This window comes from Cervus elaphus, chromosome 9 (assembly GCF_910594005.1).
Source record: "Cervus elaphus chromosome 9, mCerEla1.1, whole genome shotgun sequence".
Taxonomy (NCBI): Eukaryota; Metazoa; Chordata; class Mammalia; order Artiodactyla; family Cervidae; genus Cervus; species Cervus elaphus.
This window is the reverse complement of record NC_057823.1, coordinates 20,645,440-20,672,275: the sequence shown is the minus strand read 5'-3', so window position 1 is coordinate 20,672,275 and position 26,836 is coordinate 20,645,440. Positions and strand designations below refer to the sequence as shown.

The 26,836-nt window shown below is 53.6% G+C and overlaps 5 protein-coding genes across 5 annotated transcripts in view; 2 read left to right on the top strand and 3 right to left on the bottom strand.

The window, feature by feature from the left end:
* Positions 1–12,698, bottom strand: part of ACER1 (alkaline ceramidase 1) — a 55,493-nt gene extending 42,795 nt beyond the window's left edge. Inside the window, exon 1 of the mRNA XM_043911803.1 lies at positions 11,908–12,698. The gene's annotated coding sequence lies outside the window, so the exon portion shown is untranslated. The remainder of the gene's footprint in view (positions 1–11,907) is intronic.
* Positions 2,859–8,715, top strand: LOC122699629 (caseinolytic mitochondrial matrix peptidase proteolytic subunit). Its single transcript, XM_043911799.1, has 6 exons — positions 2,859–3,137; positions 3,228–3,299; positions 3,803–3,899; positions 4,806–4,993; positions 5,742–5,847; positions 8,375–8,715. Exons 1-6 carry the CDS (start codon positions 2,952–2,954, stop codon positions 8,542–8,544), a joined length of 819 nt encoding a protein of 272 aa, XP_043767734.1. The 5' UTR covers positions 2,859–2,951; the 3' UTR covers positions 8,545–8,715.
* Positions 12,699–12,887: 189 nt separating the features above from the next.
* ALKBH7 (alkB homolog 7) lies at positions 12,888–14,554 on the top strand. The gene is made up of 4 exons (XM_043911805.1): positions 12,888–13,129; positions 13,762–13,935; positions 14,023–14,147; positions 14,316–14,554. Exons 1-4 carry the CDS (start codon positions 12,926–12,928, stop codon positions 14,476–14,478), a joined length of 666 nt encoding a protein of 221 aa, XP_043767740.1. The 5' UTR covers positions 12,888–12,925; the 3' UTR covers positions 14,479–14,554.
* Positions 14,555–14,684: 130 nt separating this feature from the next.
* PSPN (persephin) lies at positions 14,685–17,805 on the bottom strand. The gene is made up of 2 exons (XM_043911806.1): positions 15,217–17,805; positions 14,685–15,132 (listed from the first exon to the last, which is right to left on the bottom strand). The coding sequence occupies exons 1-2, from the start codon at positions 15,368–15,370 to the stop codon at positions 14,825–14,827; spliced, it is 462 nt and encodes a 153-aa protein (XP_043767741.1). The 5' UTR covers positions 15,371–17,805; the 3' UTR covers positions 14,685–14,824.
* A 1,304-nt stretch (positions 17,806–19,109) lies between these two features.
* GTF2F1 (general transcription factor IIF subunit 1) lies at positions 19,110–24,423 on the bottom strand. Its single transcript, XM_043911798.1, has 10 exons — positions 23,927–24,423; positions 23,793–23,839; positions 23,234–23,306; positions 21,682–22,046; positions 21,040–21,224; positions 20,327–20,480; positions 20,060–20,241; positions 19,891–19,964; positions 19,666–19,804; positions 19,110–19,467 (listed from the first exon to the last, which is right to left on the bottom strand). The coding sequence occupies exons 1-10, from the start codon at positions 23,936–23,938 to the stop codon at positions 19,145–19,147; spliced, it is 1,554 nt and encodes a 517-aa protein (XP_043767733.1). The 5' UTR covers positions 23,939–24,423; the 3' UTR covers positions 19,110–19,144.
* Positions 24,424–26,836: the final 2,413 nt, after the last annotated feature.

Below are 26,836 nucleotides of genomic sequence, written 5' to 3'. Positions count from 1 at the left end.
AACTCTCACATCCATACATGACCACTGGAAAAACGATAGCCTTGACTAGATGGACCTTTGTTGGCAAAGTAATGTCTCTGCTTTTTAATACGCTATCTAGGTTGGTCATAACTTTCCTTCCAAGGAGTAAGCGTCTTTTAATTTCATGGCTGCAATCACCATCTGCAGTGATTTTGGAGCCCCCAAAATAAAGTCTGACACTGTTTCCACTGTTTCCCCATCTATTTGCCATGAAGTGATGGGACCAGATGCCATGATCTTAGTTTTCTGAATGTTGAGCTTTAAGCCAACTTTTTCACTCTCCTCTTTCACTTTCTTCAAGAGGCTTTTTAGTTCCTCTTCACTCTCTGCCATAAGGGTGGTGTCATCTGCATATCTGAGGTTATTGATATTTCTCCCAGCAATCTTGATTCCAGCTTGTGATTCTTCCAGCCCAGCATTTCTCATAATGTACTCTGCATAGAAGTTAAATAAGCAGGGTGACAATATACAACCTTGATGTACTCCTTTTCCTATTTGAAACCAGTCCGTTGTTCCATGTCCAGTTCTAACTGTTGATTCCTGACCTGCATATAGGTTTCTCAAGAGGCAGGTCAGGTGGTCTGGTATTCCCATCTCTTTCAGAATTTTCCAGTTTATTGTGATCCACAGAGTCAAAAGCTTTGGCATAGTCAATAAAGCAGAAATAAATGTTTTTCTGGAATGGCCACCCATTCCAGTCCATTTTAGTTCGGTGATTCCTAGAATGTCGACATTCACTCTTGCCATCTCCTGTTTGACTACTTCCAATTTGCCTTGATTCATGGACCTAACATTCCAGGTTCCTATGCAATATTGCTCTTTACAGCATCGGACCTTGCTTCTATCACCAGTCACATCCACAACTGGGCATTGTTTTTGTTTTGGCTCCATCCCTTCTTTCTTTCTGGAGTTATTTCTCCACTGATCTCCAGTAGCATATTGGGCACCTACAATAACTAATACACATCAATCACCATATGTAAAATTAGACAGCCAGTGGAAATGTGCTGTATGACACAAGAAGCTTAAATCCGGTGCTCTGTGACAAACCAGAGGGGTGGGATGGGGTGGGAGGTGGGAGGGAGGTTCAAGAGGGAGAGGACATATGTAGACCTACAGACGATTCATGTCGCTGTACGGCAGCAACCAACACAATGTCGTAAAGCAACTGTCCTCCAGTTAAAAATAAATAAATAAAATATATATAGAATAATATATATAATATATAAATAGTAAATATGGGTGTATATATATATATATAGAGAGAGAGAGAGAGAGAGAAATCTGTCCCACCAAACACACGTCAATAGCTAATACAAATTGAGTCCTTGCTACATTCCAGGTCCAATTCTGAGGACCTGACAATGACCCCAGGATGTAGTTTATTACTATTATGTCCATTCTATAGAGAGGAAAGTAAGGCACAGGGACACACAAACTAGTTGAGTAATGGGTGTGATGACCCAAGGACTAAAGAGCAGATAAAACCAAGGAGGGTCTTGGAATGCAGGAATGGAAAAACCAGACCCTTATCATCCTTCTCTCCCCCATGTTGTAACTATTAACAGATTTCAGGTCCTCCTGTCTCCCCTCCTACCCCACACAGGGAGAGGGTATTTGTCTTACTCTTCCCCCACCCAGTATACCTGCGTCATCCAATCAGCAAATGACCTGCAAGACCCCCATCCCACTCCTTGTACTCTGGGTATAAAAGTGGACTAAGGACCCCTATTCAACGTTGGATCTCCCTTGAGCTGGCCCACTGTTCTAACAGTGTCTCCCACTCTAATAAACTCTATTCTCCTCTCATTCTGCTTCATGTCTGGAAATTCTTTTCCAACCCGGGCATGGACCATGACAGTGGGGCCAAGATTTAAACACAGAGAATGTTACTCTGCTGCCTCAGCAGCAGGAATCCTCAAATCCTTCCCTGTAAAACCGGTTTGATCATCACCATCTTCCAAACAAGAAACTTCAGGCTCAGAGGAGTTAAACAATGTACCTGAAGATCACACAGCATGTCAGTGGCTAAACCAGGCTTGGCATATGGGAAAGCTGCCTTCAAAGCCCTCGGCTCTTCTTTTTTTTAAAGTTTTGAAATATGTTATTTAATTTACTCCTAAAAGTTACATTAAGTACTTTTTTTTATTTTTTATTGAAGTATAGTTGAATTCAAAGCCCTAAGCTCTTAAGCTACCTCCTTTACCACTTCATCTCTGGGTTCAACGTGTACTTAATGAGCACCTACTGTGTGCCAGGCAACTGTTCTAGGCTCTGGAGACAAAATAAGGAACAATTCCCAGGTGACATTAGAACTGAAAGATGAAAGAGAGTCCACCCTGAGACCATCTAGAGGCAAAAAGAGGTTCCAAACGTTACCAGGAGCCTTCCTTCACCCCCCTACACCTTTGTCCATTGTCCTCCTTTTGCCAGGAATGCCTTTCCCTACGTAACAAACTCCTATACATCCTTCAGAGCCCAGCTCCAACACCCGCTCCTCCTAGGAAGCCTTTCCAGACCGACCTCCCGGGCCAAGTTCGCAACTTCCACCCTTGGGCTTGCACATCTTGGGGCCTTCCCACTACCGCATGCATAACCATAGACGGATGGGAAGGTCTCGGGAGTCGGCCCCACCAGGCTGGATGATCGTTGAGGCCCAGGCCCAGCGGGCGAACGGAGCTGATTTTTTTAAATTAGCAGTGAAAAGCAGAAAACTATGACGATTCTTCAGAAAGACTCAGTTATCTTGGAAGCTCTCCGGCTCCACTCGAGCACCACGTCTCTGGCTCCCCCCCTCCATCGCCCCGCCCCGAAGCGTGCCCTGTGCTTCCCGGAAGTGGGCGGTCTCGTGAGCCAGCGCCGCGGGCGCAAAGCACGCTGAGAGTTGTAGTTCCGGCATCGTACGGAAGCCGGGAGGGACGTGCGACGCGATGTGGCCCAAAATATTGCTTAGGGGGGGCCGGGTGGCGGCCGGCTTGTGCCCAGCGCTGGGGCCTCGCCTCGCCGCCCGCTTTCCCCCGCAGCGGACGCCCGAGAATCGCCTGGCCCCGCAGCGGAGCCTGCACGCGACGGCGGCCCGGGCTCTCCCGCTCATTCCCATCGTGGTGGAGCAGACGGTACAGTGGCCGGGCGGGGACACGGCCCGTGGGTGCAAGGGCTTGGGGCACGGAGGTTGTCTGACCCTCACCCGCGTCTTTCTTCCTCAGGGTCGCGGCGAGCGCGCCTATGACATCTACTCGCGACTGCTTCGGGAGCGTATTGTGTGCGTCATGGGCCCTGTGAGTGCCTCCCGCCGCGATCCTCCCCTTCGCCTGCCCAGATCTCCGCAAACCTGACTTCTCCCCCATGACTTTCCTCCCTAGGCTGACGCTCTTGTCCCAATCTGACACCCCCTGCTTCCTGGGCATATAAGCCCCCTGATGCTCCCTCCTGGCCTGGAGTCCCTCTTCTACTCCTTTAAATCCTCTGCGTCTCCCTCCCTAATCTCTGACTCGCTCCCTCACCAATGATCCTCCTCCCCATTCCTGGGCTCCAGTCTCTCCTCCCCAACCTCCTCACCCCTTTCCTTCCTGTTGCCTGAGTCCCCCCTTCCTGTGTCCCCAACCCCCTGGTTCCGGATCACCCCCCACCACATCCACTCCTGGTCCTGAACGCTTCCCGATCTGTCTTACTTGGGCCCTGACCACCATTCTGGTGCCCTGACTCAACCCCAGCCACCCCATAACTGCCGCCCTTAGCTTTCACGCCCATCTGAGGACACCCCTGCCCTCCTCACTTGCAGATCGATGACAGTGTCGCCAGCCTGGTCATCGCGCAACTGCTGTTCCTGCAGTCGGAAAGCAACAAGAAACCCATCCACATGTATATCAACAGCCCCGGTGAGCAGTGCCTTCCCCGGGTGCCAGGGGCACTCCTGGGGACACACCTGGTGACTCCAGGGACTGAGGCCCCTAATTAGGGAGGTTCTGTCTCTGGAGCAAGAAAGGGGGCAGAGCTTCCTTCGGAATCTCCAGAGGGTCTGGAAACCTCCAAAATCTGCCTCTTCCCTTGCTTTTTTAAAGAGGCATCTGAACCTGCCTCTGATCCCATACATAATGTTTTACCAACCTGACTCGGTTGTCAAAATTTTTTAAACTAGTAGATTCCACTCTATCCCCCCAAAAAGGTAGAATAGCCAACAGCCAATTTATTTTATGTTTGGTCGAGTTGTTCCTCCTGTGGGATCTTAGTTCCCTGAGCAGGGATCAAACTCAGGCCCATGGCAGTGAAAGCCCTAACCACTGGACACATGGGGAATTCCCTGAATAGCCAATCTTAATAGATCGTTTACTGTGCCGGGCACTTTTATAAGCACTTTATAAGCATTTAACTCATTTTCTTCATGCAGCCTCTCACGTGATGGGTAGTGTCTAGTTATCTCCAACCTACAAGGAGGCACCATGTCTCCAAGAGGCTGGGTGACTTACCCAAGGTCACATGTGATGACCTGCCCAGCCAGGGGTCATACCCAGGCAGACTGGCTCCAGAGTCTTCGCTCATAGTTACTGCATTCTCCCAATTCTTGAGAATGTGGCCAATCTCATCCTCCACTGGGTTCACATGCAAGTGTGGCAACTGTCAGCTCACTTTGGAGCCAGCCCTCATTTGCTGCCCCCACCTGGCCTGTGTCACCTTCCTACCCCTGGGAGTATTTCTGTTTGAGACCCCAACCCTCTCCAGGACCTTAGGAGAAAGGATGGTGGGGGGTAGCTGGCACAGCCCCTCACTCTCGGCCCCATCCACAGGTGGCGTGGTGACCTCAGGCCTGGCCATCTACGACACGATGCAATACATCCTGAACCCCATCTGCACGTGGTGTGTGGGCCAGGCGGCCAGCATGGGCTCCCTACTTCTGGCCGCTGGCACCCCAGGCATGCGCCACTCGCTCCCCAACTCCCGCATCATGATCCACCAGCCCTCTGGGGGTGCCCGGGTGAGTGTGCCCTGAGAGCTGCTTTGGGGGTGGGGATGGGGGTCTAGACAGGTGAACCAGCCAGACAGGCAGGAGTCACGTGACGGGGTGGGTTTAAAATGTAGATTTTGTTGGTATGCAGATATGGTGAGGCCAACTGACCAGGAGAGGGTTGCCATTAAAAAGACAGTTTGTGACTCACAGATCCCAAGAGGAGGGAGTGTGCCAGGCCTTGGGGACCACACACGTAGGCACAAGGGTTGGTCGAGAGGAGAATGTGAGCAGGAGCCTTCTTCGAGGTTTCTGCTGGAAAGAACGTGTGAGATTAGGATGGGCTAGCATGAATAGTGTTGGTGGGCTCTAGGGCGTAGGGATTGTCCCTAGTTGTCTGGTACCCTGGGGTGATGGGGCAGGAGGATGGTGACCCAGGGTGTGAGAGCTCTGCAGAGAAGGTGGCGGGTGTGTGGGCTTGGATTGGCAGCTTTGCATGTGAAAAGTGTGTTCTGGGCAGCTTTCTGATGTCTCTAGGAAATTAGCTCCCTCCCTTCTGGTCAGGGAGGTACCAGCTGCCAGAAATAAGAACATAGAGTTAATACAGAGAGCCTTCCTGGAGGTGGTAAGGATGAAACAGACTATGGAGGCATTCACAGAGGCCTGTCCCACCCACCTGAATGCTGGCACCAGAAACCCAGGGTGGTCTCCTGAGTCCCTCTCCGTGCAAGTGGCAGACCCTGATCCCAACCTTCTCCCTCTTGGGATGGCCCCCTAGGGCCAAGCCACAGATATCGCCATCCAGGCGGAGGAGATCATGAAGCTCAAGAAGCAGCTCTACAGCATCTATGCCAAGCACACCAAACAGACCCTGCAGGTGATCGGTGAGCGTCCCCTACAAGGCCCTCGGCTGCTCTTTTATTGGAACCAACACAGGCATACCGGTCAGGCCTCTGGACCTGGTGTAGCTGATACCAGGCTGGATCGTCCTGTGGTGGGGGCCCTCCAGGGCCCTACAGGATGTGTGGCACATCCCCACGCTCTGCCCACCAGCTGTCAGCAACCCCTCCAGGGGTGACAGCCAGAACCATCTCCAGCCATCGCCCAGTGTCCCCTGGGGATCAGAATCCCCACCCCACCCCCAGTTGAGAACCCCTGTTCTGAGCACTTTTTTTAGAGACCCAGGGACTTCCCTGGTGGTCTAGTCGTTAAGACTCCACACTTCCACTGCAGGGGATGCGGGTCTGATCTCTGGTCAGAGAATTAAGATCCCATATACCGCACAGTGTGGCCAAGAAAAAATAATAATAAAAATGTAAAAATTAAAAGACAAAAAACTTGACTGAAAGAGGTCCAAAGGTTTTGAACTGCTGCTGCTGCTGCTGCTGCTAAGTCACTTCAGTCATGTCTGACTCTGTGCGACCCCATAGACAGCAGGCCACTAGGCTCCCCCGTCCCTGGGATTCTCCAGGCAAGAACACTGGAGTGGGTTGCCATTTCCTTCTCCAATGCATGAAAGTGAAAAGTGAAAGTGAAGTTGCTCAGTCGTGTCCGACTCTTTCCAACTCCATGGACTGCAGCCTACCAGGCTTTTCTGTCCATGAGATTTTCCAGGCAAGAGTACCGGAGTTGGTTGTCATTGCCTTCTCCAAGGGTCTCCCACAAAGAAGATCCAAATGGCCAAGAAACAGAAGCCAAAGTTCTCATCACCTTTACTGATGATGTTTAATAATGAAGTGTCATCAGTGGGACTTCCCTGGAGATCCAGTACTTAGGACTCTGTGTTTCCACTGCAAGGGGCACAGGTTCCATCCCTGGTTGGGGAACCAAGATCCCACATGCCGCATGTGGTGTGGCCAATAAAAAAGAAAAAATGATAATAATGACATCATCAGTTATTCGGGAAAGGCAGATCAATGCCCTGATGAGATACCATTTCAGCCCACTGTGCTGTGTGTGCTCAGTCGGATCCAATTCTTTGAGACTCCATGGACTGTAGCCCTCCAGGCTCCTCTGTCCATGGGATTCTCCAGGCAAGAATACTGGAGTGGGTTGCCGTTTCCTGCTCCATTTCAATCCACTGGAGCAGCTCAAATAGAAAATACGGACACCACTGAATGCTGAGGGGAGCGTGGAGCCACTGGAACGTTTATCCACTGCAGGCAACAGTGATAACTACAACCACTTCAGGAAGCTGGGGCACTGAGGGTGAACACCCAGAAAGATACCTGGTTCCTCTGCTCGGCCTGTAGCCAAGGGAATCAAGTGCTTCTGTTTGAAGATGCAGACGGGAATGTAGTCCTGTTCCTACAGTCCCAAATGGGGAAAGACCCAAGTGCCTGACAGCAGGAGAATGAGTGGCCAGTGGTGGTATATTCATGAGGTGGGACGCTACATAGCCAGAAGGACTGAGATAAATCTCCAAAACAGTGCTGAGTGGGAAAAGGAGTAAATGCTCTGGTTATACGTTTATTTACTTTTTTAATTAATTAACTTTAATATTTTTGGCCACATTGCTCGGCATGCAAAATCTTAGTTCCCCAATCAGGGGTCCAACCCATGTCCCTGGCAGTGAAGTGTAGAGTCTTTTTTTTTTTTTTTTTTTAAATTTGGCTGCACCAGGTCTTAGCTACAGCACATAAGACCTAGTTCCCTGATGAGGGATGGAACCCAGGACCCCTGCATTGAGAGTGTGGAGTCTTAACCACTAGTCCGCCAGGGAAGTCCCTGTGATTATGTATTTAAAGAGCAAAAAACTGGCATAACCTCTGTGCCATTAGGCCACTGTTAGGGCGGGGCAGGGAGAAGGCAATGGCACCCCACTCCAGTACTCTTGCCTGGAAAATCCCATGGATGGAGGAGCCTGGTAGGCTGCGGTCCATGGGGTCGCTAAGAGTCGGACACGACTGAGCGACTTCACTTTCACTTTTCACTTTTCACTTTCACACATTGGAGAGGGAGGTGGCAGCCCACTCCGGTGTTCTTGCCTGGAGAATCCCAGGGACAGGGGAGCCCGGTGGGCTGCCGTGTATGGGATCACACAGAGTCAGACACGACTGAAGTGACTTAGCAGCAGCAGCAGGGTGGGGCAGGGGGGGTGGGACTTAGCAACTGGATGTGTCCCCAGTGGGGTTTGGGAGGTCTGATCTGAGAGCTGGCCGCATGGGTGGGTTCAGTCTGAAAATTACCACACTGTCCACTTCCACAGTCTGTGCCCTTTCCTAGATGTGTATTTACATATCAACAAGCTAAAAAAACAATAAACAGGTATTTTACTGGTGGGGAAACTCAAGGCACAGGGATGGGGAGGCCAGGGTCACACAGGGTGGACTTGGGCTGATTGAAGACTGGAATGTGGCCTTTGGGTGTCCATTCTTCACCACCCACATCCTGCCTGTACGCCCCCTGCAGAGTCGGCCATGGAGAGGGACCGCTACATGAGCCCCATGGAGGCCCAGGAGTTCGGCATCTTGGACAAGGTTCTGGTCCACCCCCCACAGGATGGGGAGGACGAGCCAGAGCTGGTACAGAAGGAGCCGGGGGAGCCAACAGTGGTAGAACCCACCCCAGCCAGCGCCTGAGAACTGGCCTCCCTCTCGCCCTCCCAGGGAGAGCGGAGGCGCCTGGCCTGCGAGCCCCTCCACACTGAGCCTGGAGGGGCCCCTTGAGGAACTGTGGATATGGGGCTGCCCCTGTCGGTGGGTAGCCCAACTGAGACACTGTGATTTTAAATTAAATCTTTGTAGCCTTTGCTCCTGGCTCCGGCGCCTTCCCTCTGGTGTCTACCCTGGCTCACGTGTGCCTTCACCCTGACCTTCATCTTGAGCAGAGCTAAGAGCCGGCATGACACTCCAGACACTGCTCCAGAGGCCACAACTTACTGTGAAGAAGACACAGAAGTCCCTGTCCTGAAGAAACTTACATTCTTGGGAAAGTAGACAGTTGTTTTTTTTTTTTAAATCAGGGCAAGAAGTATGCAGTGTTGTGTGTGTGTGTGACGAGAGTGAGATGACGAGGCCTGCAGAGGCCTTGCTGAGAAGGTAACATTAGAGCAAAGACCTGGAGGAGGTGAGGGTGGGGGGAGCCAGATTGCTATCTTGGGACACAGCAGGCCTGGCAGAAGGCATGGCAAGTGCAAAGATCTTGTGGCAGGACTATGCCTGGCACATGAGGGGAACCATGAGGCAGCTGGGGTGGCTGGAAGAAGGGAGGGAGGGAGTGAGGGGAAAAGTAGAGATAAGAGCAGGAAGAGGAAGAGTACAGATCATAAAAAGTCTGGTAGGGCTTCCCAGATGGCTCAGTGGTAAAGAATCCACCTGCCAAGATTTGATCCCTGGGTCAGGAAGATCCCCTGGAGGAGGAAATGGCAATGCACTCCAGTATTCTTGCCAGGACAATCCCATGGACAGAGGAGCCTGGCAGGCTACAGTCCATGGGGTCGCAAAGAGTCAGACACGACTTAGTGATTAAACAGCAGCAGGTCTGAGATAGGAGGGAGATGCCCCATGGAGGGTTTCAAGAAGAGGAACAGGGGCTGGAGAAGTAAATGGCAACCCAGTCCAGTATTCTTGCCTGGAAAAGTCCATGGACAGAGGAGCCTGGCGGGCTGCAGTCCATGAGGTTACCTGACTGAGCACGTGTGCACGAGGGTGGAGGGAGATGGGTTGGTAGCAATAAAATGGTAGAACTAAAAAAAAAAAGGAGGAACAGGGGACTTCCCTGGTGGTCCAGTAGCTAAGACTCTGCACTCCCAGTGCAGGGGGTCTGGGTTCGATCCCTGGTCAGGGAACTAAGATCCCACATAGTGCAACTAAGCCCGAGTGCTGGAACTCCTGAGGCTGCACCACAACAAAGACCCAGCGCAGCCAAAAGAAAAAGAAGAGGAACAAAAAGGAACCACAGAGTGGTGGGTGGAGGGCGGCAAGCACAGAAACCTGGAGTGAGGAGACTTGGTATCACCCAGAGGAGGAGTGACCTGGCCCCAGCCACATGGTGAGAGAGGTCAGTGTCCAGCCAGGTTTTAAAGGCAGGGCTTACAGGTAGGATGTGAGATTTGAGAGAGAATGAAATCTCCCAAAACTCCTAGGTGTTAGCCCAAAGCAGCCAGAAAGATGGAAAGAAAGATGAGATGTTTCCAGGAGAGCTGGGGGGAGGAGCAGGGGTCAGGATCAGGAGTTGATTTTGGATGTCTGTAAGTCTAGCGTGCCTCCCCCACTCCCCAGCCCCCCCTCATCCCCCCCACCCCACCCCCGCAGACATCCCAGCACATGGTTAAATCTGGAGTCAGGATCGGGAATAAAAATGTAGGAAACCTCAGTGTGTCCATGAGTTAGCAGTGAGGCTAAGAACTAGCTATGGCACTTCGCCCCACAGAAATCCCTAAGTTACTTCAGTCATGTCCGACTCTTTGTGACCCTTTGGACCGTAGCCTACCAGGCTCCTCTGTCCTTGGGATTCTCCAGGCAAGAGTACTGGAGTGGGTTGCCATTCCCTTCGCCAGGGGATCTTCCTGACCCAGGGATCGAACCCACATCTCTTGCAGTAAGAGGCAGGTTCTTTACCACTAGCACCACCTGGGAATGGCCTTCAGTAAGACCACTTTTAGTACTAGGGGGCCAAAAGCCAGGTTGGAGTGGACCCAGAGAGAAGGGGCTGGAAAATACTGGGAGCTAGACAAGTTTTTCAAGGAATTTTGCTGTCAGAGCAAAGAACAATTTTTGTTTTTTGTTTTTTTTTTAATATAGAGGACTTTTTAATTTGGCTTCATTCATCGATTACATTTGGTTGAACTTTTTCATTCTGTGCAATTTAAAATATATACAAAAGTGGAGAAGACCCTCATGGTCCATTGGTTAAGAATGGCCTGCCAGTGCAGAGGACACAGGTTTAATCCCTGGTCCGGGAAGATTCCACATGCTTCGGAGTAACTAAGCCTGTGTGCCACAACTACTGAAGTCAACATGCCCTAGAACCCATGCTCCACAAGAGTCACCACCACAGTGAGAAGCCTGTGCACCAACACTAGAGAGTAGCCCCTGCTCTCCACAACTAGAGAAAAGCCCACACAGCAATGAAGCCTGGTGCTGCAAAAAAAAAAAAAGAAAAATCACCTGTAGTTAATTTTTTTTTAAATAGGAAAAAAAGTAGAGAAACTAGAATAATGAGGTCTCATGTACCCACCACACCAATTCATGGCTGATTATGTCTCGTCCCTCCCCTGCCTCTACAGAGCCTCTACCATGGCTTTGTAGTACTTTGAAGCAAATCCCAGCTTTTCATTTCATCTGTAATATTTCAGTATGTATTTCTAAAAGGATAAGAAATTTTATTTCTCAAAAATACTAAGAATAACCACATGACCCAGCAATTCCACTCCTTTTGGTATATATCCAAAAAAAAACACAAAACACTATTTAGAAAAGATAACATGCATGCCAATGTTCATGGCATTATTTACAACTGCCAAGACATAGAAGCAATCTAACAGATGAATGGATAAAGAAGATACAGCACATATACACAATGGAATATTACTCAGCCATAAAAAAGAATGAAATAATGCCATTTGCAGCAACATGTATGGACTTGGAGGGTATTATGCTAAGTGAGTTAATCAGACAGACATTCTGTATCATATCACTATTATGTAGAATCTAAAAAATAAACTAGTCAACAAAACAAACAAAAAAAACAGACTCACACAGAACAAACCAGTGGTTACCAGTGGGGAGAGGGAAGGAGGAGGGGCAATATAGCTGTAGGGAATTTTTTTTAAAAGGTTATTATTATGAGAGTCTATGAAATCATGCGTGTGTGAAACTTTTAAAAACTGTAAAGTGCTACAGAATTTATAGAATTTTCAAAACATAATAAAGGACAAGGAATCTTTGTCCTGAAAAAGACAACCACAATATCATTTTCAACCAGAAAAAAATAACACTTACCGTGGTCGAATATTCAACCGCGTCCAAATTTCCCTGGTGATCACTATTTTTTTTTTTAAATTTTTCCAATCAGGATCCAAATAAGGTGCAGGCATTGCCACTGGTTGATAAATCTATAAGTGTCTTGTTATTGCGGTTTTTCCCTTTAGTCTCTCAAATCTCTCTCTCCCTCTTTTTCTTCTCTTTTCTTGAACTTAACTTGTTGGAGAAACAGGGTCGTGTGTTTTACGAACTTTCCCTCTGAATTTTGAGGATGCGAGTCTGTCCTTGGTACTTTCGGTACCTGGTGTCTGACTCTACACAAGTTTGATCGGATTCAGGTTCCGCTTTTCCGCCGATTACCTCGGCGTGAGGGTGGCTTCTAGCAGAAGATATTTTAAAACCAGTTGTCTATGGGCTGAAAAATGGTGACCTTCCAATTCTACCATTAAAGGGAGAGGAGTTTTTGTTTATATACTGTTTTTAAACAAAGTATATAAACAGTTTATATACTGTTTTAAACTGGAAGCCAGCCTGTTTGTATGCGGATGGGGGAGAGGGGGGTCGGAATGGGAGGCGCCTCGCCTTGACCTTTGACTGAAACCCCTAAGTCCACAAACCTGGTCCCACCCCATAATCATAGCCTTGATGTCACTCCCGTAACTCCTACAGCTCAGCCTGACTGGACTGTAACCTTAACTTGATAGCCTTGGCCCAATCCTTCTCTGACCCTTGACCTCTGACCCCAGAGCATAGCTAGCCTTTGACACCACCGCCCTCTGGAAGACGGACCCGAGGCACAACTAGTAGTCTGAGTCTCTATGGTCGAAAGGGCCCAATAGCGCCGGAGAGGAGGCAGGTTCTGGGAAGAGCCAATAGCTTGAGAGGACGAGCCGAGTAACAACCAGTAACCTTGAGCGAGAGGCGGGACTCTGAGGAAAGCCAATTGCTGGAGGGACTCGGTGCAGCCACAGCCAATAACCCTGGGGAAGGGGCGTGGCCCTGGCCCCACCCTCTTCCAAGACCCGGCTCCGGGGCTATGGCCGGAGGTGGGCAGGTGGTACTGCGGTCGCTTTCCCAGCACGGCTGGGTGCGGGGCTCGGGCCCAGCCGTTCTGAGCCGCCTACAAGACGCGGCCGTGGTGCGGCCCGGCTTCCTGAGCGCGGCCGAGGAGGAGACACTGAGCCGCGAGCTGGAACCCGAGCTGCGCCGCCGCAGATACGAATACGACCACTGGGATGCGGTGAGGCGGGTGGCGCTGGGGCGGGTGGCGCTGGGGCTGAGCCACCGGGGCGTGGCTTGGGACGTTAGAGACCCGGCGGTAGTGGAGCGCTGGGGTGGGCGGGGCTTCATCTGGGCGGGGCCTGGGAATGGGGGCGAGGATTTGATACTTGGGGTCTTGGGGGCTGGAAGAGCGCTTTGGAGATGTGAGCAGGGCCATAACGAGGCAGAACCGAGGGGTGTTTGGGGGACAGGACTAAAGTTAGGGGTGGAAATGGGTGTGGAGCGAGATGAGGGAGGGTCACGGGTTGAGGGGTAGAGACAGGGGACCCGGTGAATCAAGTTGTGAATATTGGAACCGGGCCAACGTTAGGGACGGAATGTGGGACTGAACTGGACCCTGATGGTGGGTAGAAAGGACTAAAGCCAGACCCAGATGTGGCAGGGGTTGGGATTTGAGAAAACATCATGGGGTAGATAGGATCAAAGTTGAGAATTGAGGGTTGGGGTCAAGTGTCATCCTGGAAAAACCAGGCCTTTGCTTTGCACTTCCACCACCCTCCCCCCAATCCCTCCCCAGCCCTGGGCTATGTCTCAGTTTCCCTGTTCCCCACCCCTGGAAGCTTCCAGGCTTGACCTGAGTGCTCTGGGCAGGCCATCCACGGCTTCCGAGAGACAGAGAAGTCGCGCTGGTCAGAGGCAAGCCGGGCCATCCTGCGGCGTGTGCAGGCAGCTGCCTTTGGACCTGGCCAGACGCTCCTCTCCTCAGTGCACGTGCTGGACCTAGAACCTCAGGGCTACATCAAGCCACACGTGGACAGCGTCAAGGTGGGCAGAGGGCAGTGGCTTGGAGCTCCCAGCTGGGGATGGGCTGGCCAGGCCAAAACCCACCCTCCACCATGTCCTCTCTTCCAGTTCTGTGGATCCACCATTGCCGGCCTATCCCTGTTGTCTCCTAGCGTCATGCGACTGGTGCACACCCAGGAGCCAGGGGAGTGGCTGGAACTCTTGCTGGAGCCGGGCTCCCTCTACATTCTTAGGTATTGGCAGCCAAGGAGCCTGCACTCCACCAGTAACTCACAAGACAGCCACTCAACATTTGGAACACCTTCTGTCATTCAGCCATGATAGCAGACTCTACCCCTAGGGCTGGTCTGCCTGGAACCAGGGCTGCCCTCACCAGCCACATCCTCTGTTTTCTCCTGCAGGGGCTCAGCCCGTTATGACTTCTCCCACGAGATCCTTCGGGATGAAGAGTCCTTTTTTGGGGAGCGTCGGATTCCCCGGGGCCGTCGCATCTCGGTGATTTGCCGCTCCCTCCCTGAGGGGATGGGGCCAGGGGAGCCTGGGCAGCCGCCCCCAGCTTGCTGACCCCCTGGACCATTACCCCAAGCTGTTCAGGACACCATGTTTGTGAATAAAGTTGTGAATACTGTTGGAGAATGGACAAGCTGGCCTGTTGCCAGCTGTTTGCAGGAAGGCCAGGATCTGCAAGGGAAACCCAGGACCACACCTGCCTCCCCCTCTTCCCCTTCCCCTACCAGGAGCATTCCCAGCTGAACACACAGTCATAAGGCTGGAGGAGCAGTTTCCTTTATTGAGCCCCTTGCTGGTGGCCCCAGCCCACCTTCCCTTCTCTTTGCCTCGGCCTCTGGGCCTCCAGCAAATAAGTCAGTTGAGCTTCTCCAGCGGCTGCAGGGCTCCGGGTCGGCCATGCTTAGCCACCGCAGCCACAGGCCGCTGCCGAGAGCTGGGGCAGCCGCTGCCAGCGGTGGCGGTCGTCGAGAAAGGTCACATCGGCGTAGCGGGTGGGCCGGCAGCAGGGTCCTCCATGGGCTCGGCCCTGGCCCCGCAGTCGGGCCAGCGTCAGGCCGTGTTGGGTGCGGGCACCGCGAGGACAACTGCCAGCACAGTAGCGGAAGATGACCGTCTCCTCCGACGTGTAGCCCAGGCCCAGCTCAGCCACAGGCAAGGACAGGCTCCACAGCTGGCACGGGCTGGTCAGGGATCGGCGCAGGCGGGCTCCTGCAGGGACAAGGGGCAGCTGACAGCAGGCAGAGTCTGGGCAGAAAGGAGTTGGGGAGCGCACAGGGTTCCGGGAGTCCTTACCCAGTTGTGGCCTCTGGGTCTGTCTGTCCACCGCTGGCTCAAATGAGAGCTCTCTCTCCGCCACCAGAGCCTCCCAGGCCCCCCGGCTTCCACCAAGGTCCAAGTGGAGGATCAGGAGAAGCAGAGAGCCTAGCAAGACTCTTCCTGTGGCCATGGTGACGGGCAGGTCCTGAGGATGCGGATGCCCGGCACCCTCAATTTATCCCCTCTCTGCCCGAGCTGGGGAATTAACCTCATCACTTCCGGCTGCTGCTTGTTGCAAAGGCTCCAACGTCGCACACCTCAGGCCCAGGCAGCCCCGCTCCTCTGCCCCACACCCCATCCTTCCAAGAGTTAAGGGTGCACACCCCCTCACACACACACCCCATCCAGACATTCCACAGACCCATTTCCAACACCCCCTCCGCCCCTTGATTTACGAGTGCTGTGTCGGCAGCCAGGGCCGAGCTCAGGGAGGGCAACTTGGGGTCCCCACCCCACCTGCTGTCTGGAGGGAGGGTTGGGGGGCCCCAAGGGTCTCCCAGTGGGGGTCCTCCCCTCTCGGGCAGGGTGCTGGGGCCCAGTAGCCCCCACATTGTGCACCAGGTAGAGCGGATGTGCATGCAGGGGAGAGGTGGGTGAGCTGACTGGGAATCCATCATGGCTCCTGCCTGGAGGATTAAGACATCATGCCCTGCCTCCGGGTCTGGCCCAGGCAGTATCAAAACAGGAAAAGGGAGAGGCCTGGGGACTGCCAAGAGCTGGGACACAGGGGCAGGAAACTCACCCTGCAGGGACTCCTGTCTCTAGAAGGCCAACCTGAGTCCCCTGGGACCCCAGCCCTACCTGGGGTTGGAGGGCATCAGAGCAGGAGGGGAGGTTAAGCCCTGCCCTGGTTAGGGCAATCTCCCAGCCCTTCTCCATCACCCTGGGGAAGTGAGCCTCCATCCTCAGCCATGAAAGGGGGCTAACAGAGTCCCTCCCACATGAGGTCTTGAGGACAAACAGGAGACATTTAGTGTGTATCAGGGTGCCTGGTACTGAGCAGTTGAGAGCCTCTTAGAAGCTTCCCTGGTGGCTCAGATGGCAAAAAATTCACCTGCAATGGAGGAGACTCAATGTTCGATCCCTTGGTTGGGAAGATCCCCTGGAGAAGGGAATGGCTACCTACTCCAGTATTCTTGCCTGGAGAATCCCATGGACAGAGGCGGCTGGTGGGCTATACAGTCCATGGGGTTGCAAAGAGTTGGACACAACTGAGCAGCTAAGCACACACAAAATGCTCGAGGCAAAGGAAATAAGAGCATCTTTTTTATTTTCAATTTTTAAAAAATTTTAGGCCATGTCCTGTGTCATGCAAGATCCCGAATAGGGGATCCGACTTGTATCTCTGCATTGGGAGCCCAGAGCCTTAACCACTGGACCACCAGGGGGAAGTCCTGAAATACAAGCAACTTGTGTAGATTTGACAAGGTGCTTGAACCCAATGCAGGCAAGACCAGATGAAAACTCAGGTGAGACTGCCCCTGAGACTGGCAAAGAGTCTGCTTACACATGGCTGGGTGTGTGTGTGTAATGGGCATGCCTGTTGGTAGCAGTATAAACCAGTGGCAGTTGAACACTGGCTACAGAAACCACCAATCCCATCCCTTTGACCCAGGACACGTGCTTCAGGAGCTCATCCGTTTCAGGTGAGCCAAGATGCAAGCTCGGGGCTTTTTGCTGCCCTTTGTATTGGGAAGTAGGAAAAGACCACAGCACTACCCACAGGGGACTGCTTCAGTGATTTTGGTGTGCTTTTTTCTTCTCAACTGCTTGTTGAGACTACCTTCAGTTGGGGGGTGTCGCTGGGAGGAATGTCACTTATCTAAAGTCACCCAGAATTAAGAGACACAGGTGGGGTTTGAACCCCAAGTCCTACTGAATGCAAGGCTCCTGATGTGAACCACTGGGGGCACGTAGACCGGTGTGGTGGGGGAGGCCTCAGACCTCAGTCCACATGGCAGGCAGAGCAGGGGTGAAATTGTCAGGGTAAGGGGCAGGCACTTCCTTCACGAAAGTCCTGGCGGAAGGATGGGAGGGAGGTTGGAACGAGCTGGGACATTCCTGGGAATTAGCCGGCCATCTCAGGCATTCCGGCTCGGCAGCCAAGGGCATGTAGAACTGGGTGGGGAGGTTTTCCACCTGCCGTCTCCAGCATCCTGCCACCAGCCGGATCACTCAAAACGGGTTTCAACGTCGTTCCTGCTGCCAAGTTCCATTTCCAGCAATATGACTCCACAAACGCAAAGAACCCTCTTGCTTACAGAATGCCTAGCCATACTGGATAAAATAAACACCTTACCAACTTGTGAGACTCTAAGGGATGCCCCAGAAACCCCACTGGGAAGTTGAAAAGTAGGGTCCAGATGCCAAGGCCAGTAACAGGGGTTTGGGATTTTGTGGCCATTTGGGACAGAATCAAGAGCTGAGAATCTTAGAATCACACATCTGGGGCAGGTGTGCATGCTAAATTGCTTCTCTTGTTTCCGACTCTTTGCGACCCTATGGACTGTAGCCCGCCAAGCTCCTCTCTCCATGAGATTCTCTAAGCAAGAATACTGGAGTGGGTTGCTGTGTCCTCGTCCAGGGGACCTTTCCAACCCAGGGATCAAACCTGGGTCTCTTAAGTCTCCTGCATTGGCAGGCGGGTTCTTTACCACTAGCGCCACCTAGAAGCCACTTCTGGGGCACCTGGTAGGCACATGCAAAAACCATCTGGAAGAACTTGCCTGGGACTTCCCTGGCGGTCCAGTGGCTAAGGCTCCATGCTCCCAATGCAGGGGGCCCAGGGTCTGATCCCCGGTCAGGGAACTAGATCCCACATGCTGCAACTAAGACCCAGCACAGTCAAATAAATAAATAAAAGCAAATATTAAAAAAAAAAAAAAAGAACTTGCCTGCAAAGCAGGCCACCCAGGAAGCTCCAAAGACAGAACCTGGAACTAGGAACGAGTCCCCCATCCCAGGTCACAAATACAATCATAAAGAGGCATCAGAAAACAACAGGATGCCCGTCTGCTTCAGGTACTAGGTGAGTGTGATGGAGACTGTAAGACAAGGATGTTTAAACTAACAATAGAAAAGAAGGCATCAAAAACAGAAGGGGCCATACACTCAAAACAGAGCTACTGATCTGAAAAAGCTATTTGCAGAACTGAAAGACAGTGACACTAAGTACTTACGGGTTTGTGCACGTGTGCTCAATCATGTCCAACTCTTTGGGACCCCATGAACTGTAGCCCCACCAGGCTCCTCTGTTCATGGGATTTCCCAGGCAAGAATGCTAGAGTGGGGTGCCATTTCCTCCTTCAGGGAAACTTCCTGACCCAGGGATTGAACCTGCGTCCCCTGCACAGGCAGGCAGATTCTTTACTGCTGAGCCACCTGGGAAGCCCTACTTTTAATGGGTTCAGGTGGTGGATAAGCCACAGCTGAAGAGAGAACCAGCCAAGTGGAAGACAGAGCTGAAAGAAATCACCCAGCAGCTCCATGGAGGAGGCTGAGGGGGTAAGGAGAGGATTAAGTTCTGCTGCTGCTGCTAAGTCACTTCACTCGTGTCCGACTCTGCGACCCCATAGATGGCAGCCTACCAGGCTCCCCCATCCCTGGGATTCTCCAGGCAAGAACACCGGAGTGGGTTGCCATTTCCTTCTCCAATGCATGAAAGTGAAAAGTGAAAGTGAAGTCACTCAGTCCTGTCCGACTCTTAGCGACCCCATGGACTGCAGCCTACCAGGCTCCTCCGTCCATGGGATTTTCCAGGCAAGAGTACTGGAGTGGGGTGCCATTGCCTTCTCTGGAATTAAGTTCTAAGAGGCGTCTACAGGCAGTGGGACGAGAGGCAGCAAGTGTGGGGATGAAGACACTGAGGATTGTAGAAAACAGAGCCTGTTTATTGAGGGCAGCATCACTCCTTGAGGGAGAAATGCATCTTATCGTTGATCATCTTGCGCTCAGGGTTCAGGCGCTTCAGGATCTGAGCCAGCACATTCACTGTCTGCTCGCTGCTCAGACCCGTCTTCTTGGTCTGGAACTTTTTCAGCAGGTCCTTGGTGGTCATGGGCTTCCGCGTCAGGTAGCGGCGCACGGCGTCTTCGGTCACTTGAACATCGCCACTGCTGGGGGTTGACTTCCCAGACTGGGGCTGAGGAGTGGATTTCCCGGACAAGCTCTGGGGCCCGGTGTCCAGTCGTAGCCGCTTGGCTGCCGGCGTTTCGCTGGTGCGCTTCCCTGTGGGAGGTGGCGGTGGGACTGAGATTGGGTCTGGGAGGCTGGACCACTGGGTAGGGGGATGGAGGGGTAGGGGGGTCGGGGGACAGTGCTGGGATCATGTGTGCAAGGGGCTCAGAGGCTGCGGAACAGGAAGACCAGGATGGGGTCAAGAGGGCAGGGTAGGGCGGGCGGGGTGGGATGGGGCATACTACTCACCCTGCTCCAGCTTGCTGGCAGCTGCCCGGAGGGTGGAAGAAGTACTGCCCGCCTCAGTGCTGGGCGTGCCTGGCCGGCTGTTACCCCGGGAACTGCCCCCTGATGGCTTCCGCTCCCTTTTGGGGGGCGTCTTCTTTTTCTGTGGAGATTGGGGCTGAGCACGCATGTCGGGAGAGGGCCCCCCCACCGTCCGCCCTGGCCGGCCCTGCCGCGGCGGGGCCTTACCGCCATGAAGAGTGCCGAGGAGGCTTCGCTGTCAATGTCACTCTCCTCCGAGCTGTCGGACTCCTCGCTGCTGTCTGCAAGGGGCCAGAGGAGGGGGCGTCAGGACTGGAGACCCCTGAGCCAGCCCTCGGCCCTGTCCCAGATCAGGGGCTCAGAGGAGCCAACCCACCTTTCCTCCGCTTCTTCTCCTGTGGCGTGGGTGCCTTCTTCTCCTCCTCCTCCTCCTTGTCCTCCTCGGGCGGCTTTTCCTCCTCGCTCTCTTCACTGCTCTCACTCTGCTCGTCCACGCCCTTGGGACCCTCCTCCTGCTGGGTGACCTTGGGCTTGCCCTCCAGCTCATCCTGGGAGCTGCTGTAAGACAGAGAGCGGGCAGAGGGTGAGTGAGCGCGTCCGCAGGCCGGCCCAGGGTCTCACACCCGCCTCCCGCCTGCCTCACCTGGAGCCGTCGGACATGTAGTCCACCTCTTGGCCCTCGAAGTCCCCGTCATCACTGTCCTCAAAGGCCTCATCATCTGAGCCCTTCTTCTTCTTCTTTTTCCGGCCCCCCTTGCTGGGCGGTGCCTTCTTCTTGGCCTTGGGGGCTCTGCCACCTGGGGAAGAATACACGAGGTGAGGGGCTCAGATGGACATGCATCGTGTTGTGTGTATCTAATGATGCCTGGACATCTCAGGGGCCGTGGTGATGCCAGGACCAGCCCCAATTCCTCCAGGAGGCAGAGAGCTGGCCCAGGGTTGTACCAATCACCCACCGCCAAGCAAGCAATCTCAACTCCACACCCCCAGCCAACCCCTTCCTCTAACTCACACTTAGGGCCGCCATCCCTGCCCCAAATCACCTGGGCCAGCCAGCCACTGGGCAACCAGAGACCACCCCTTGGCCCAGAGCCTGCTGGTACGACTCAAACTGGCCAGTCCTAAGGCCATTCCCATGGAAATCCCAGTCGAGGCCATGGCCGAGAGAGACCTTCCTGGGGCCTCCTAACCAACCCTAGTGCTTCCCCCAGCAGCTAAACTCCTGAGGGGATCCAAGGGTCTGCAAGTAATCAAGCAATCCTTTCAGGGGCATTCACCTCTCTGAGTCATCACACAGGACCTGGATTAATTACAACTGCCACCCCTGCCGCCCAGGGCTGGCTCCACCCGTCTCACCCTCCTCGCCGCTGGCCTCGCTGTCATCAGACGACATCTCCAGGTCATCCTCCAGGTCGTGGATGCGCAGCTCGCTGGCCTTCTTGCGGCTGCGCTTCTCCTTCTCCTCATCCTCCTCGTCCTGGTCCTGGTCTTTCAGTCGCCGCTGCTGCATGATGCTGAAGTGGTTCAGGACCTTGTTTCTCCTGTGGGGCGGGGGGCAGTGTTACAGCAGGGGCTGGCAGCGGGCCTGGCTCGGGAGACCCCCTCCGGGAGTGGGCCTCATCCACTGGTGCCTCCCTGCACTTCCACCATGTGTGCCCCGGAGGAGAGCCACAGACACAACTTAGGTGATGAGAGGGACGACCTGACCCTACAAGTGGGGACACAGGCACGTGGCAGAAAGACCCTGAGCTCACACAGGGAGAGCTGGCCCTCCTTTGGTTCCCTGTCTTCCCAGAGTCCCTCAGGAGAAGGTCTCATGTGATGCTGACGCCCTAGCACTGGATCCACCTCCCTGCTGTCTCCAGTCCATCTGCCCCCTGGACTGGGTGCTCCTGAGCGGTGGAGAGATCTGGCTTGCTCACCGCTGAGTCCCCAGCTCCCAGCCAGGCACAACGTCAGGGGTTGCAGACCTTTTCCAGGCATGGCCCCGTCACTCACCTCTCCCACTCCTCCTCGGCTTCCTCGGCCGTGAGCGTGCGGTGCTTGGCCAGCGGCGTGAAGTTATACCAGTTGTGCACAGGGAAGGCCTCGAAAGCCCCATCAGGGCACTGGGTAAAGATGTAGTAGGAGGTGTTTTCTGTCACGCCGCCCTTCTTTATGCCCTTGAACTTGCGGCCCGATTTGCCATTGACCCGCAGCAGCCAGGGCTGGTCCTCTGGCCGGAACTCCTTGAGGACGATGCCGTACTTCTTCCTCCGCGCCTCCTCCCGGAGCTTGCGGTTGAACTCGCTGCCGGCGCCCGACTCAGGCATCTCCTCCTCTTGGTAAATCTTCTTGTTGCTCAGGTCTCGTTCCAGCCGGGCCTGGGAGGACGGAAGGCGACACTTCTCATCAGGGAGCCTGCTCCCCATCCAACGATACCCCTTCCTCCCCGCAGGCTGAGCGGTGGACCCTCAGAGCCAACTTCCCGCTTGGCGAAAAGAGGCTCTGTGAATGTGGGCAAAGGGATCTGTCTAAAGCCCGCTACGATGTCTGTTTCTGCAGCTTTTTGAAAGTTTGAAATTATTTCCAAATTAAAAAAAAAAGACACTCCAGAGTCAAATCACTTGTCGCAACCTGTTTGCTGCAAACCCCATCACAGGCTCACCTGGTCCAGAGCCTTGCCGTTCTCCCTTCACTTGTCCTCGACCCCACAATGGACAAATCTCTTTACAGACTGTTTGTAACCCTTTAATGGCTTCTGCTATGGATGAATGTTTGCGTGCCTCCAAGATGCATTCTTTTTGGCTGTGATCCGGGGCTTCTGGAATCTTAGTTCCCCCACCAGGGATGGAACCTGGGCCCCCGCAGTGAATGGGCTGGAGTCCTAGCTGGAGGCCTAACCGCTGTATCTCCAGGGAATTGCCCCAAAACGCGTATAACCTAATCTCCAGTGTGATGGTATTTGGGGGCGAGGCCTCTGATAGATGATGATTAGGTTATGAGGCTGCAGCCTATTAGTAATGGGCTAAGTGCCCTCTTTAATAAAGGATTCCATAGTGCTGTGTCCCTCTTCTGCCAGGTGAGGGTACAGTGCACATGCATCAGCTGTGAGCCAGGAAGCCTGCCCTCACTAGACACCAAATCTGCTGGCGCCCTGATTTTGGACGTCTAGCCTCCAGAACTGTGGGAAATAAACATCTGTTGTTTATAAACCACCCAGATCTCTGGAATTCTGCTAAAGCAGCCTGCAACAACTAAGACAGCTTCTAAAGACCGTTCTGGAGTCTCCGACAATGGGGGCTCTGAGTCACCTCTAGGAGGCAGCCCCCTCCTCTCTTGCCCAGATAGATCTTGACCCCAAATGCCCATTAATGGGCACACATTTCAGGAGAAAACCTCCTGCAGGGTCATACATATCTTGCCCTCAGGCTCAGCCTGGGCCTTAGTTATCACTTATCTGCACATGGGGAGAGAGGAGGATACTAAGCCTTAGTTACTATCACAACCAAGCAACTATTATATCAAATCCAGGGTCAGGTTTTCTCACATCCTCAGAACTCGGACTTACCTGATTCCAAGTAGTGAGGTTGACTTTATCGGCTGCATTGAAAGCCATGATATTGTATTTTTTGGTGGTATTTCTGGGATGGACAAGAAAGAAGAGGCAGTGCTCAGTCAATCATTCATTAATTCAGTAAACCCTCCCAGGCTCAGTCCTTTGTGCTGGGCAACAATGGGGACCCATGAAAAAAAACCCAGAGATCAGTCAGGGACAAATATTTCTGGGAACCCAAGATGGGATAATTGGGAACTCAGCCTTGGGCAGGGGGGTGGACAGCCAGGGAATGCCTCCTGAAGGAGGAAAATACTGTAACGGAATTTTGCAGGATCAAAAAGAATCCACCCAGTAGAGTCACAGTTGCCATTCCTGGCTGAGGGAATCCTAGGCAGGGAGGTTGCGTGTTACTATATATTAATGTACTCATTCATTCACTCTATTAAAAAAACAGTGATGCCCCAGAGGCCTCGGCTCAACCCCAGCCCTGGAAGAAGAATCAGACACTCCTGGAGGCTCGAGATTTAAACATTTCTGGAGAGAGAGGGGGTTGGTAGGATCAGGGACTTACTTGGGAACTCGGACGACATACTCAGTGACATTCTGGCTGCTGGGGCCCTGAGGGGAGAGAAAGCAGGACAGTGAGTGAGAGGCTACAGAGGCCACCACCAGGACCGCAGCCGAACCGCCTTGCCGCACACTTACGAGGGCCGCCATGGGCGATGGGCGATTGACCCGGGTCCGGTCGGAACCTCTTTCTTTACGCCTCCCTCGGGGTGCGCGTCCCTCGGTCCCGCGGAGGCCGCCCTCGAAGTGTCGGGTCTCTGGCCTCGATCGCGGACCCTAAGCCCGGGATACAACCGATCCTGGGAAAAGCTATCCGGAGGCCGAGCTGGGTCGGCGATCAGCTAGGGACCGCCTGTGCCAAGTCTGCGCCTGCGCAGCCGCCTAAACCGGAATCGAAATCCTGCAGGCCTAGTCGAAGTAACCTACTCCGAACTGAAGGCAGCTAGCGCCTTCTGTATCTAGCGCTCTGGCGGCCCGCAGTGTATATATATATATATATCACGATAATTCCATCAAGCCGATAACTTCATCATGCGGATAACCCAATCAGGTGGTGTGGGGACGCCCCCAGTCACATAACATCTCAGGACCGCGGGGTATCTTGGGAAGGAAGGGAGGAAACCCGCCACCCTTGCGGCCTGTCGGGCTATTTGCGCATGCGCTACTTTACTCCGGAAGTGAGTCCGAGGAGGCCGCGTTACCACAGCAACCGAGGCCTCCTTGGCAGCCGACTGCTGCGGCTCTACCTGAGTCTCTTTGGGGTTCATTTCTCCCCACTGCCCCTGGGGGTAGCCCTATCATCTCGCCAAAAAATTGGGCCAGGGGCTCTTGTGACGTTGAATCGAACCAGGAGGGGTCAGGGCCTGTGTAGGGGATGGAGCGCGATCATCCCACGGTCCGGAGGCGGGTTGGGTTTCTGCAAGTCCAAGCTGCCCCAAATGGACAGGCCCCTGAGGCCCCAGAAGAAGGGAAACGTCTCAGGGGTGGCTGGCTTACTCGGGGGAAGGGAAGGAGGTTGTGGAGGGCAGGAGAATGCAGGTAACCCCCTCTCAAGTCCAGGTGTGCACACGCCCCTCCTCCCGGCCCCCTACGTTATAGTAACACAACAATCTCTTTAGGCAGAGATTAGAGAAGACCTGAAGGGTGAGCTGCAACCTGAAGGGACTGCGGTATGGAATTCCAGCGGGGGTGGAGGTGGGGGAGGAGCAACAGGGAGGTGAGGAGTACAAGGGTCCGAAAGGAGGCCACTGGGCCGAAACACAGTAAAGAAAGGGGAGGGTGGTATGGGATGAGACTGGAGGGGTGGACAAGTCCATGTCCATCTCAGAGCCTCAGTTTCCTCAACTGTAAAAAGGGGTGATGCTTCAAGGAGATGCTGCACACAAAGGGCCTGACCTGCTTGGGTTCACACCTCATCCACATGACCTGTAGCAGTATTAATGGTGCTGTGCCTGGATATATCACTGGGTGTGGACACGCACCCCCAGATACCACCCTAGGGCAGAAATAGGTCTGCCAGCAACATGTGTCCAGTGTCACCCACTATAGCTGTGGACACAATCACCTCAGCACCAACTGACCCCTACAGGCACCAACCCCTCTCCCCTGTCTCACTTTCTCGGACACTGCAGACATCCTCAAGTCCCCCGATCGTCTTTGTGATGGGTGGTCCAGGCTGCGGCAAAGGGACACAGTGCAAATACATGGCAACCAAGTATGGCTTCTGCCACATGGGGCTGGGCCAGCTGCTGCGGCAGGAGGCCCCACGGGGCACCCAGCAGGGCCGGAAGATCCATGACCTCATGCTGCAGGGATCCTGGTGCCCATAGTGAGAGCTCCCAGGCAGGGCAGCACGGGGATGAGGGGCCCATTGGGAGGAGCGTCCCAGGAGGACCCTGTGGGAGCCGAGGGGCCTCTCGAGGGCAGAGGCCACCGGCTGCTGCTTTGTCAGCCGAGCCTCCGTGTCCTCCACTGTAAAATGGGAGAGCAGCTGGACCCTCAGCAGAAGGCTGGGGTGCGGGGTGAATGACTTTGTTCCTATAAAGGGCTTTGCAGGGTGCCTGGCCCTTAAGACGCACTTAGTAAACTTTCTTTATTGTTTTAGTTACTAAGTTGTGTCAGACTCTTTGAGACACTATGAACTTTATCCCTTCAGGCTCCTCTGTCCTTGGGATTTACCAAGCAACCCACCAGAATGGGTTGCCATTTCCTTCTCCAGGGGATCTTCATAACCCAGGGATCAAACCCTCATTTCCTGCATTGGCAGGGGGATTCTTTACTGCTGAGCCACCCGGGAAGCCCTCAGTAAACTTAGCTAGTATTTATTCACTTTGTGACCTTGGGCATGTTGTCAGTGGCCCCTTCTGCCGCCAGTTCCTCACAATAAGATGGAGGTCGTCCCAGTTCCTCATGATAGTGATGAACAAAGGAGCCCAATAAGCCTGGCGTGGGGCAGACGCCCCCCACCCCAGCAGACAGTAGCTGAGCCCCATTCTCAGAAGTGCCCCCAGAGACCCCAGCCCATCAGAGGGGTCCAGGGCAGGGCACTCAGGATCCAGGGCACCCAGCAAATGTTTCCCTGAAATCACCAGAACTTGCCTAGGTGACCTCATAGGTGAGGGGCCCCCCAAGCACTGAATATAGCCGCCCCTTCCCGCCCCAGGGAGTCATCCTTGATGTGATCAGCATCTGCATGCTGTCCTGCCCAGAGAGCCAGGGCTTCCTCATTGACAGCTTCCCCCAGGAGCTGAGGCAGGCCAAGGAGTTTGAGCGTTTTGTGAGTGACCCCAAGAGGGCATGAAACCAGGCCTCGTCCCCACCTCAGATGGAGATGTCAGGCAAGAGGAGCTGATGACAGGGAAATGGAGTTTTGTGTTAATTAGGGGATGGTCAGGAGATGGTTGGAAGTGTCTAGACCCCCAGGTGAGCTCTTCAAGGGTGAGGACAAAGTCATTTTAACATCCTCCCACACAGTCAATCCTTTCCCTGATGGCTCAGACAGTAAAGAATCTGCCTGCAGGAGACCTGGGTTCAATCCCTGGCACAAGA

Excerpts from the sequence above, each read along its gene's own strand:
- ALKBH7 (XM_043911805.1), top strand. The coding sequence starts at position 12,926 with ATGGCCGGAGGTGGGCAGGTGGTACTGCGGTCGCTTTCCCAGCACGGC. Across the intron at positions 13,130-13,761 it reads AATACGACCACTGGGATGCG|GCCATCCACGGCTTCCGAGA; the intron begins GTGAGGCGGGTG and ends TGCTCTGGGCAG. Across the intron at positions 14,148-14,315 it reads GGCTCCCTCTACATTCTTAG|GGGCTCAGCCCGTTATGACT; the intron begins GTATTGGCAGCC and ends TTTCTCCTGCAG.
- LOC122699629 (XM_043911799.1), top strand. The coding sequence starts at position 2,952 with ATGTGGCCCAAAATATTGCTTAGGGGGGGCCGGGTGGCGGCCGGCTTG. Across the intron at positions 3,300-3,802 it reads TTGTGTGCGTCATGGGCCCT|ATCGATGACAGTGTCGCCAG; the intron begins GTGAGTGCCTCC and ends CCTCACTTGCAG. Across the intron at positions 5,848-8,374 it reads ACAGACCCTGCAGGTGATCG|AGTCGGCCATGGAGAGGGAC; the intron begins GTGAGCGTCCCC and ends CGCCCCCTGCAG.
- PSPN (XM_043911806.1), bottom strand. The coding sequence starts at position 15,370 with ATGGCCACAGGAAGAGTCTTGCTAGGCTCTCTGCTTCTCCTGATCCTC. Across the intron at positions 15,133-15,216 it reads GACCCAGAGGCCACAACTGG|GAGCCCGCCTGCGCCGATCC; the intron begins GTAAGGACTCCC and ends TTGTCCCTGCAG.
- GTF2F1 (XM_043911798.1), bottom strand. Across the intron at positions 19,805-19,890 it reads CCTCGGCACTCTTCATGGCG|AAAAAGAAGACGCCCCCCAA; the intron begins GTAAGGCCCCGC and ends CAATCTCCACAG. Across the intron at positions 19,468-19,665 it reads TGCCAGCAAGCTGGAGCAGG|GGAAGCGCACCAGCGAAACG; the intron begins GTGAGTAGTATG and ends CACCTCCCACAG.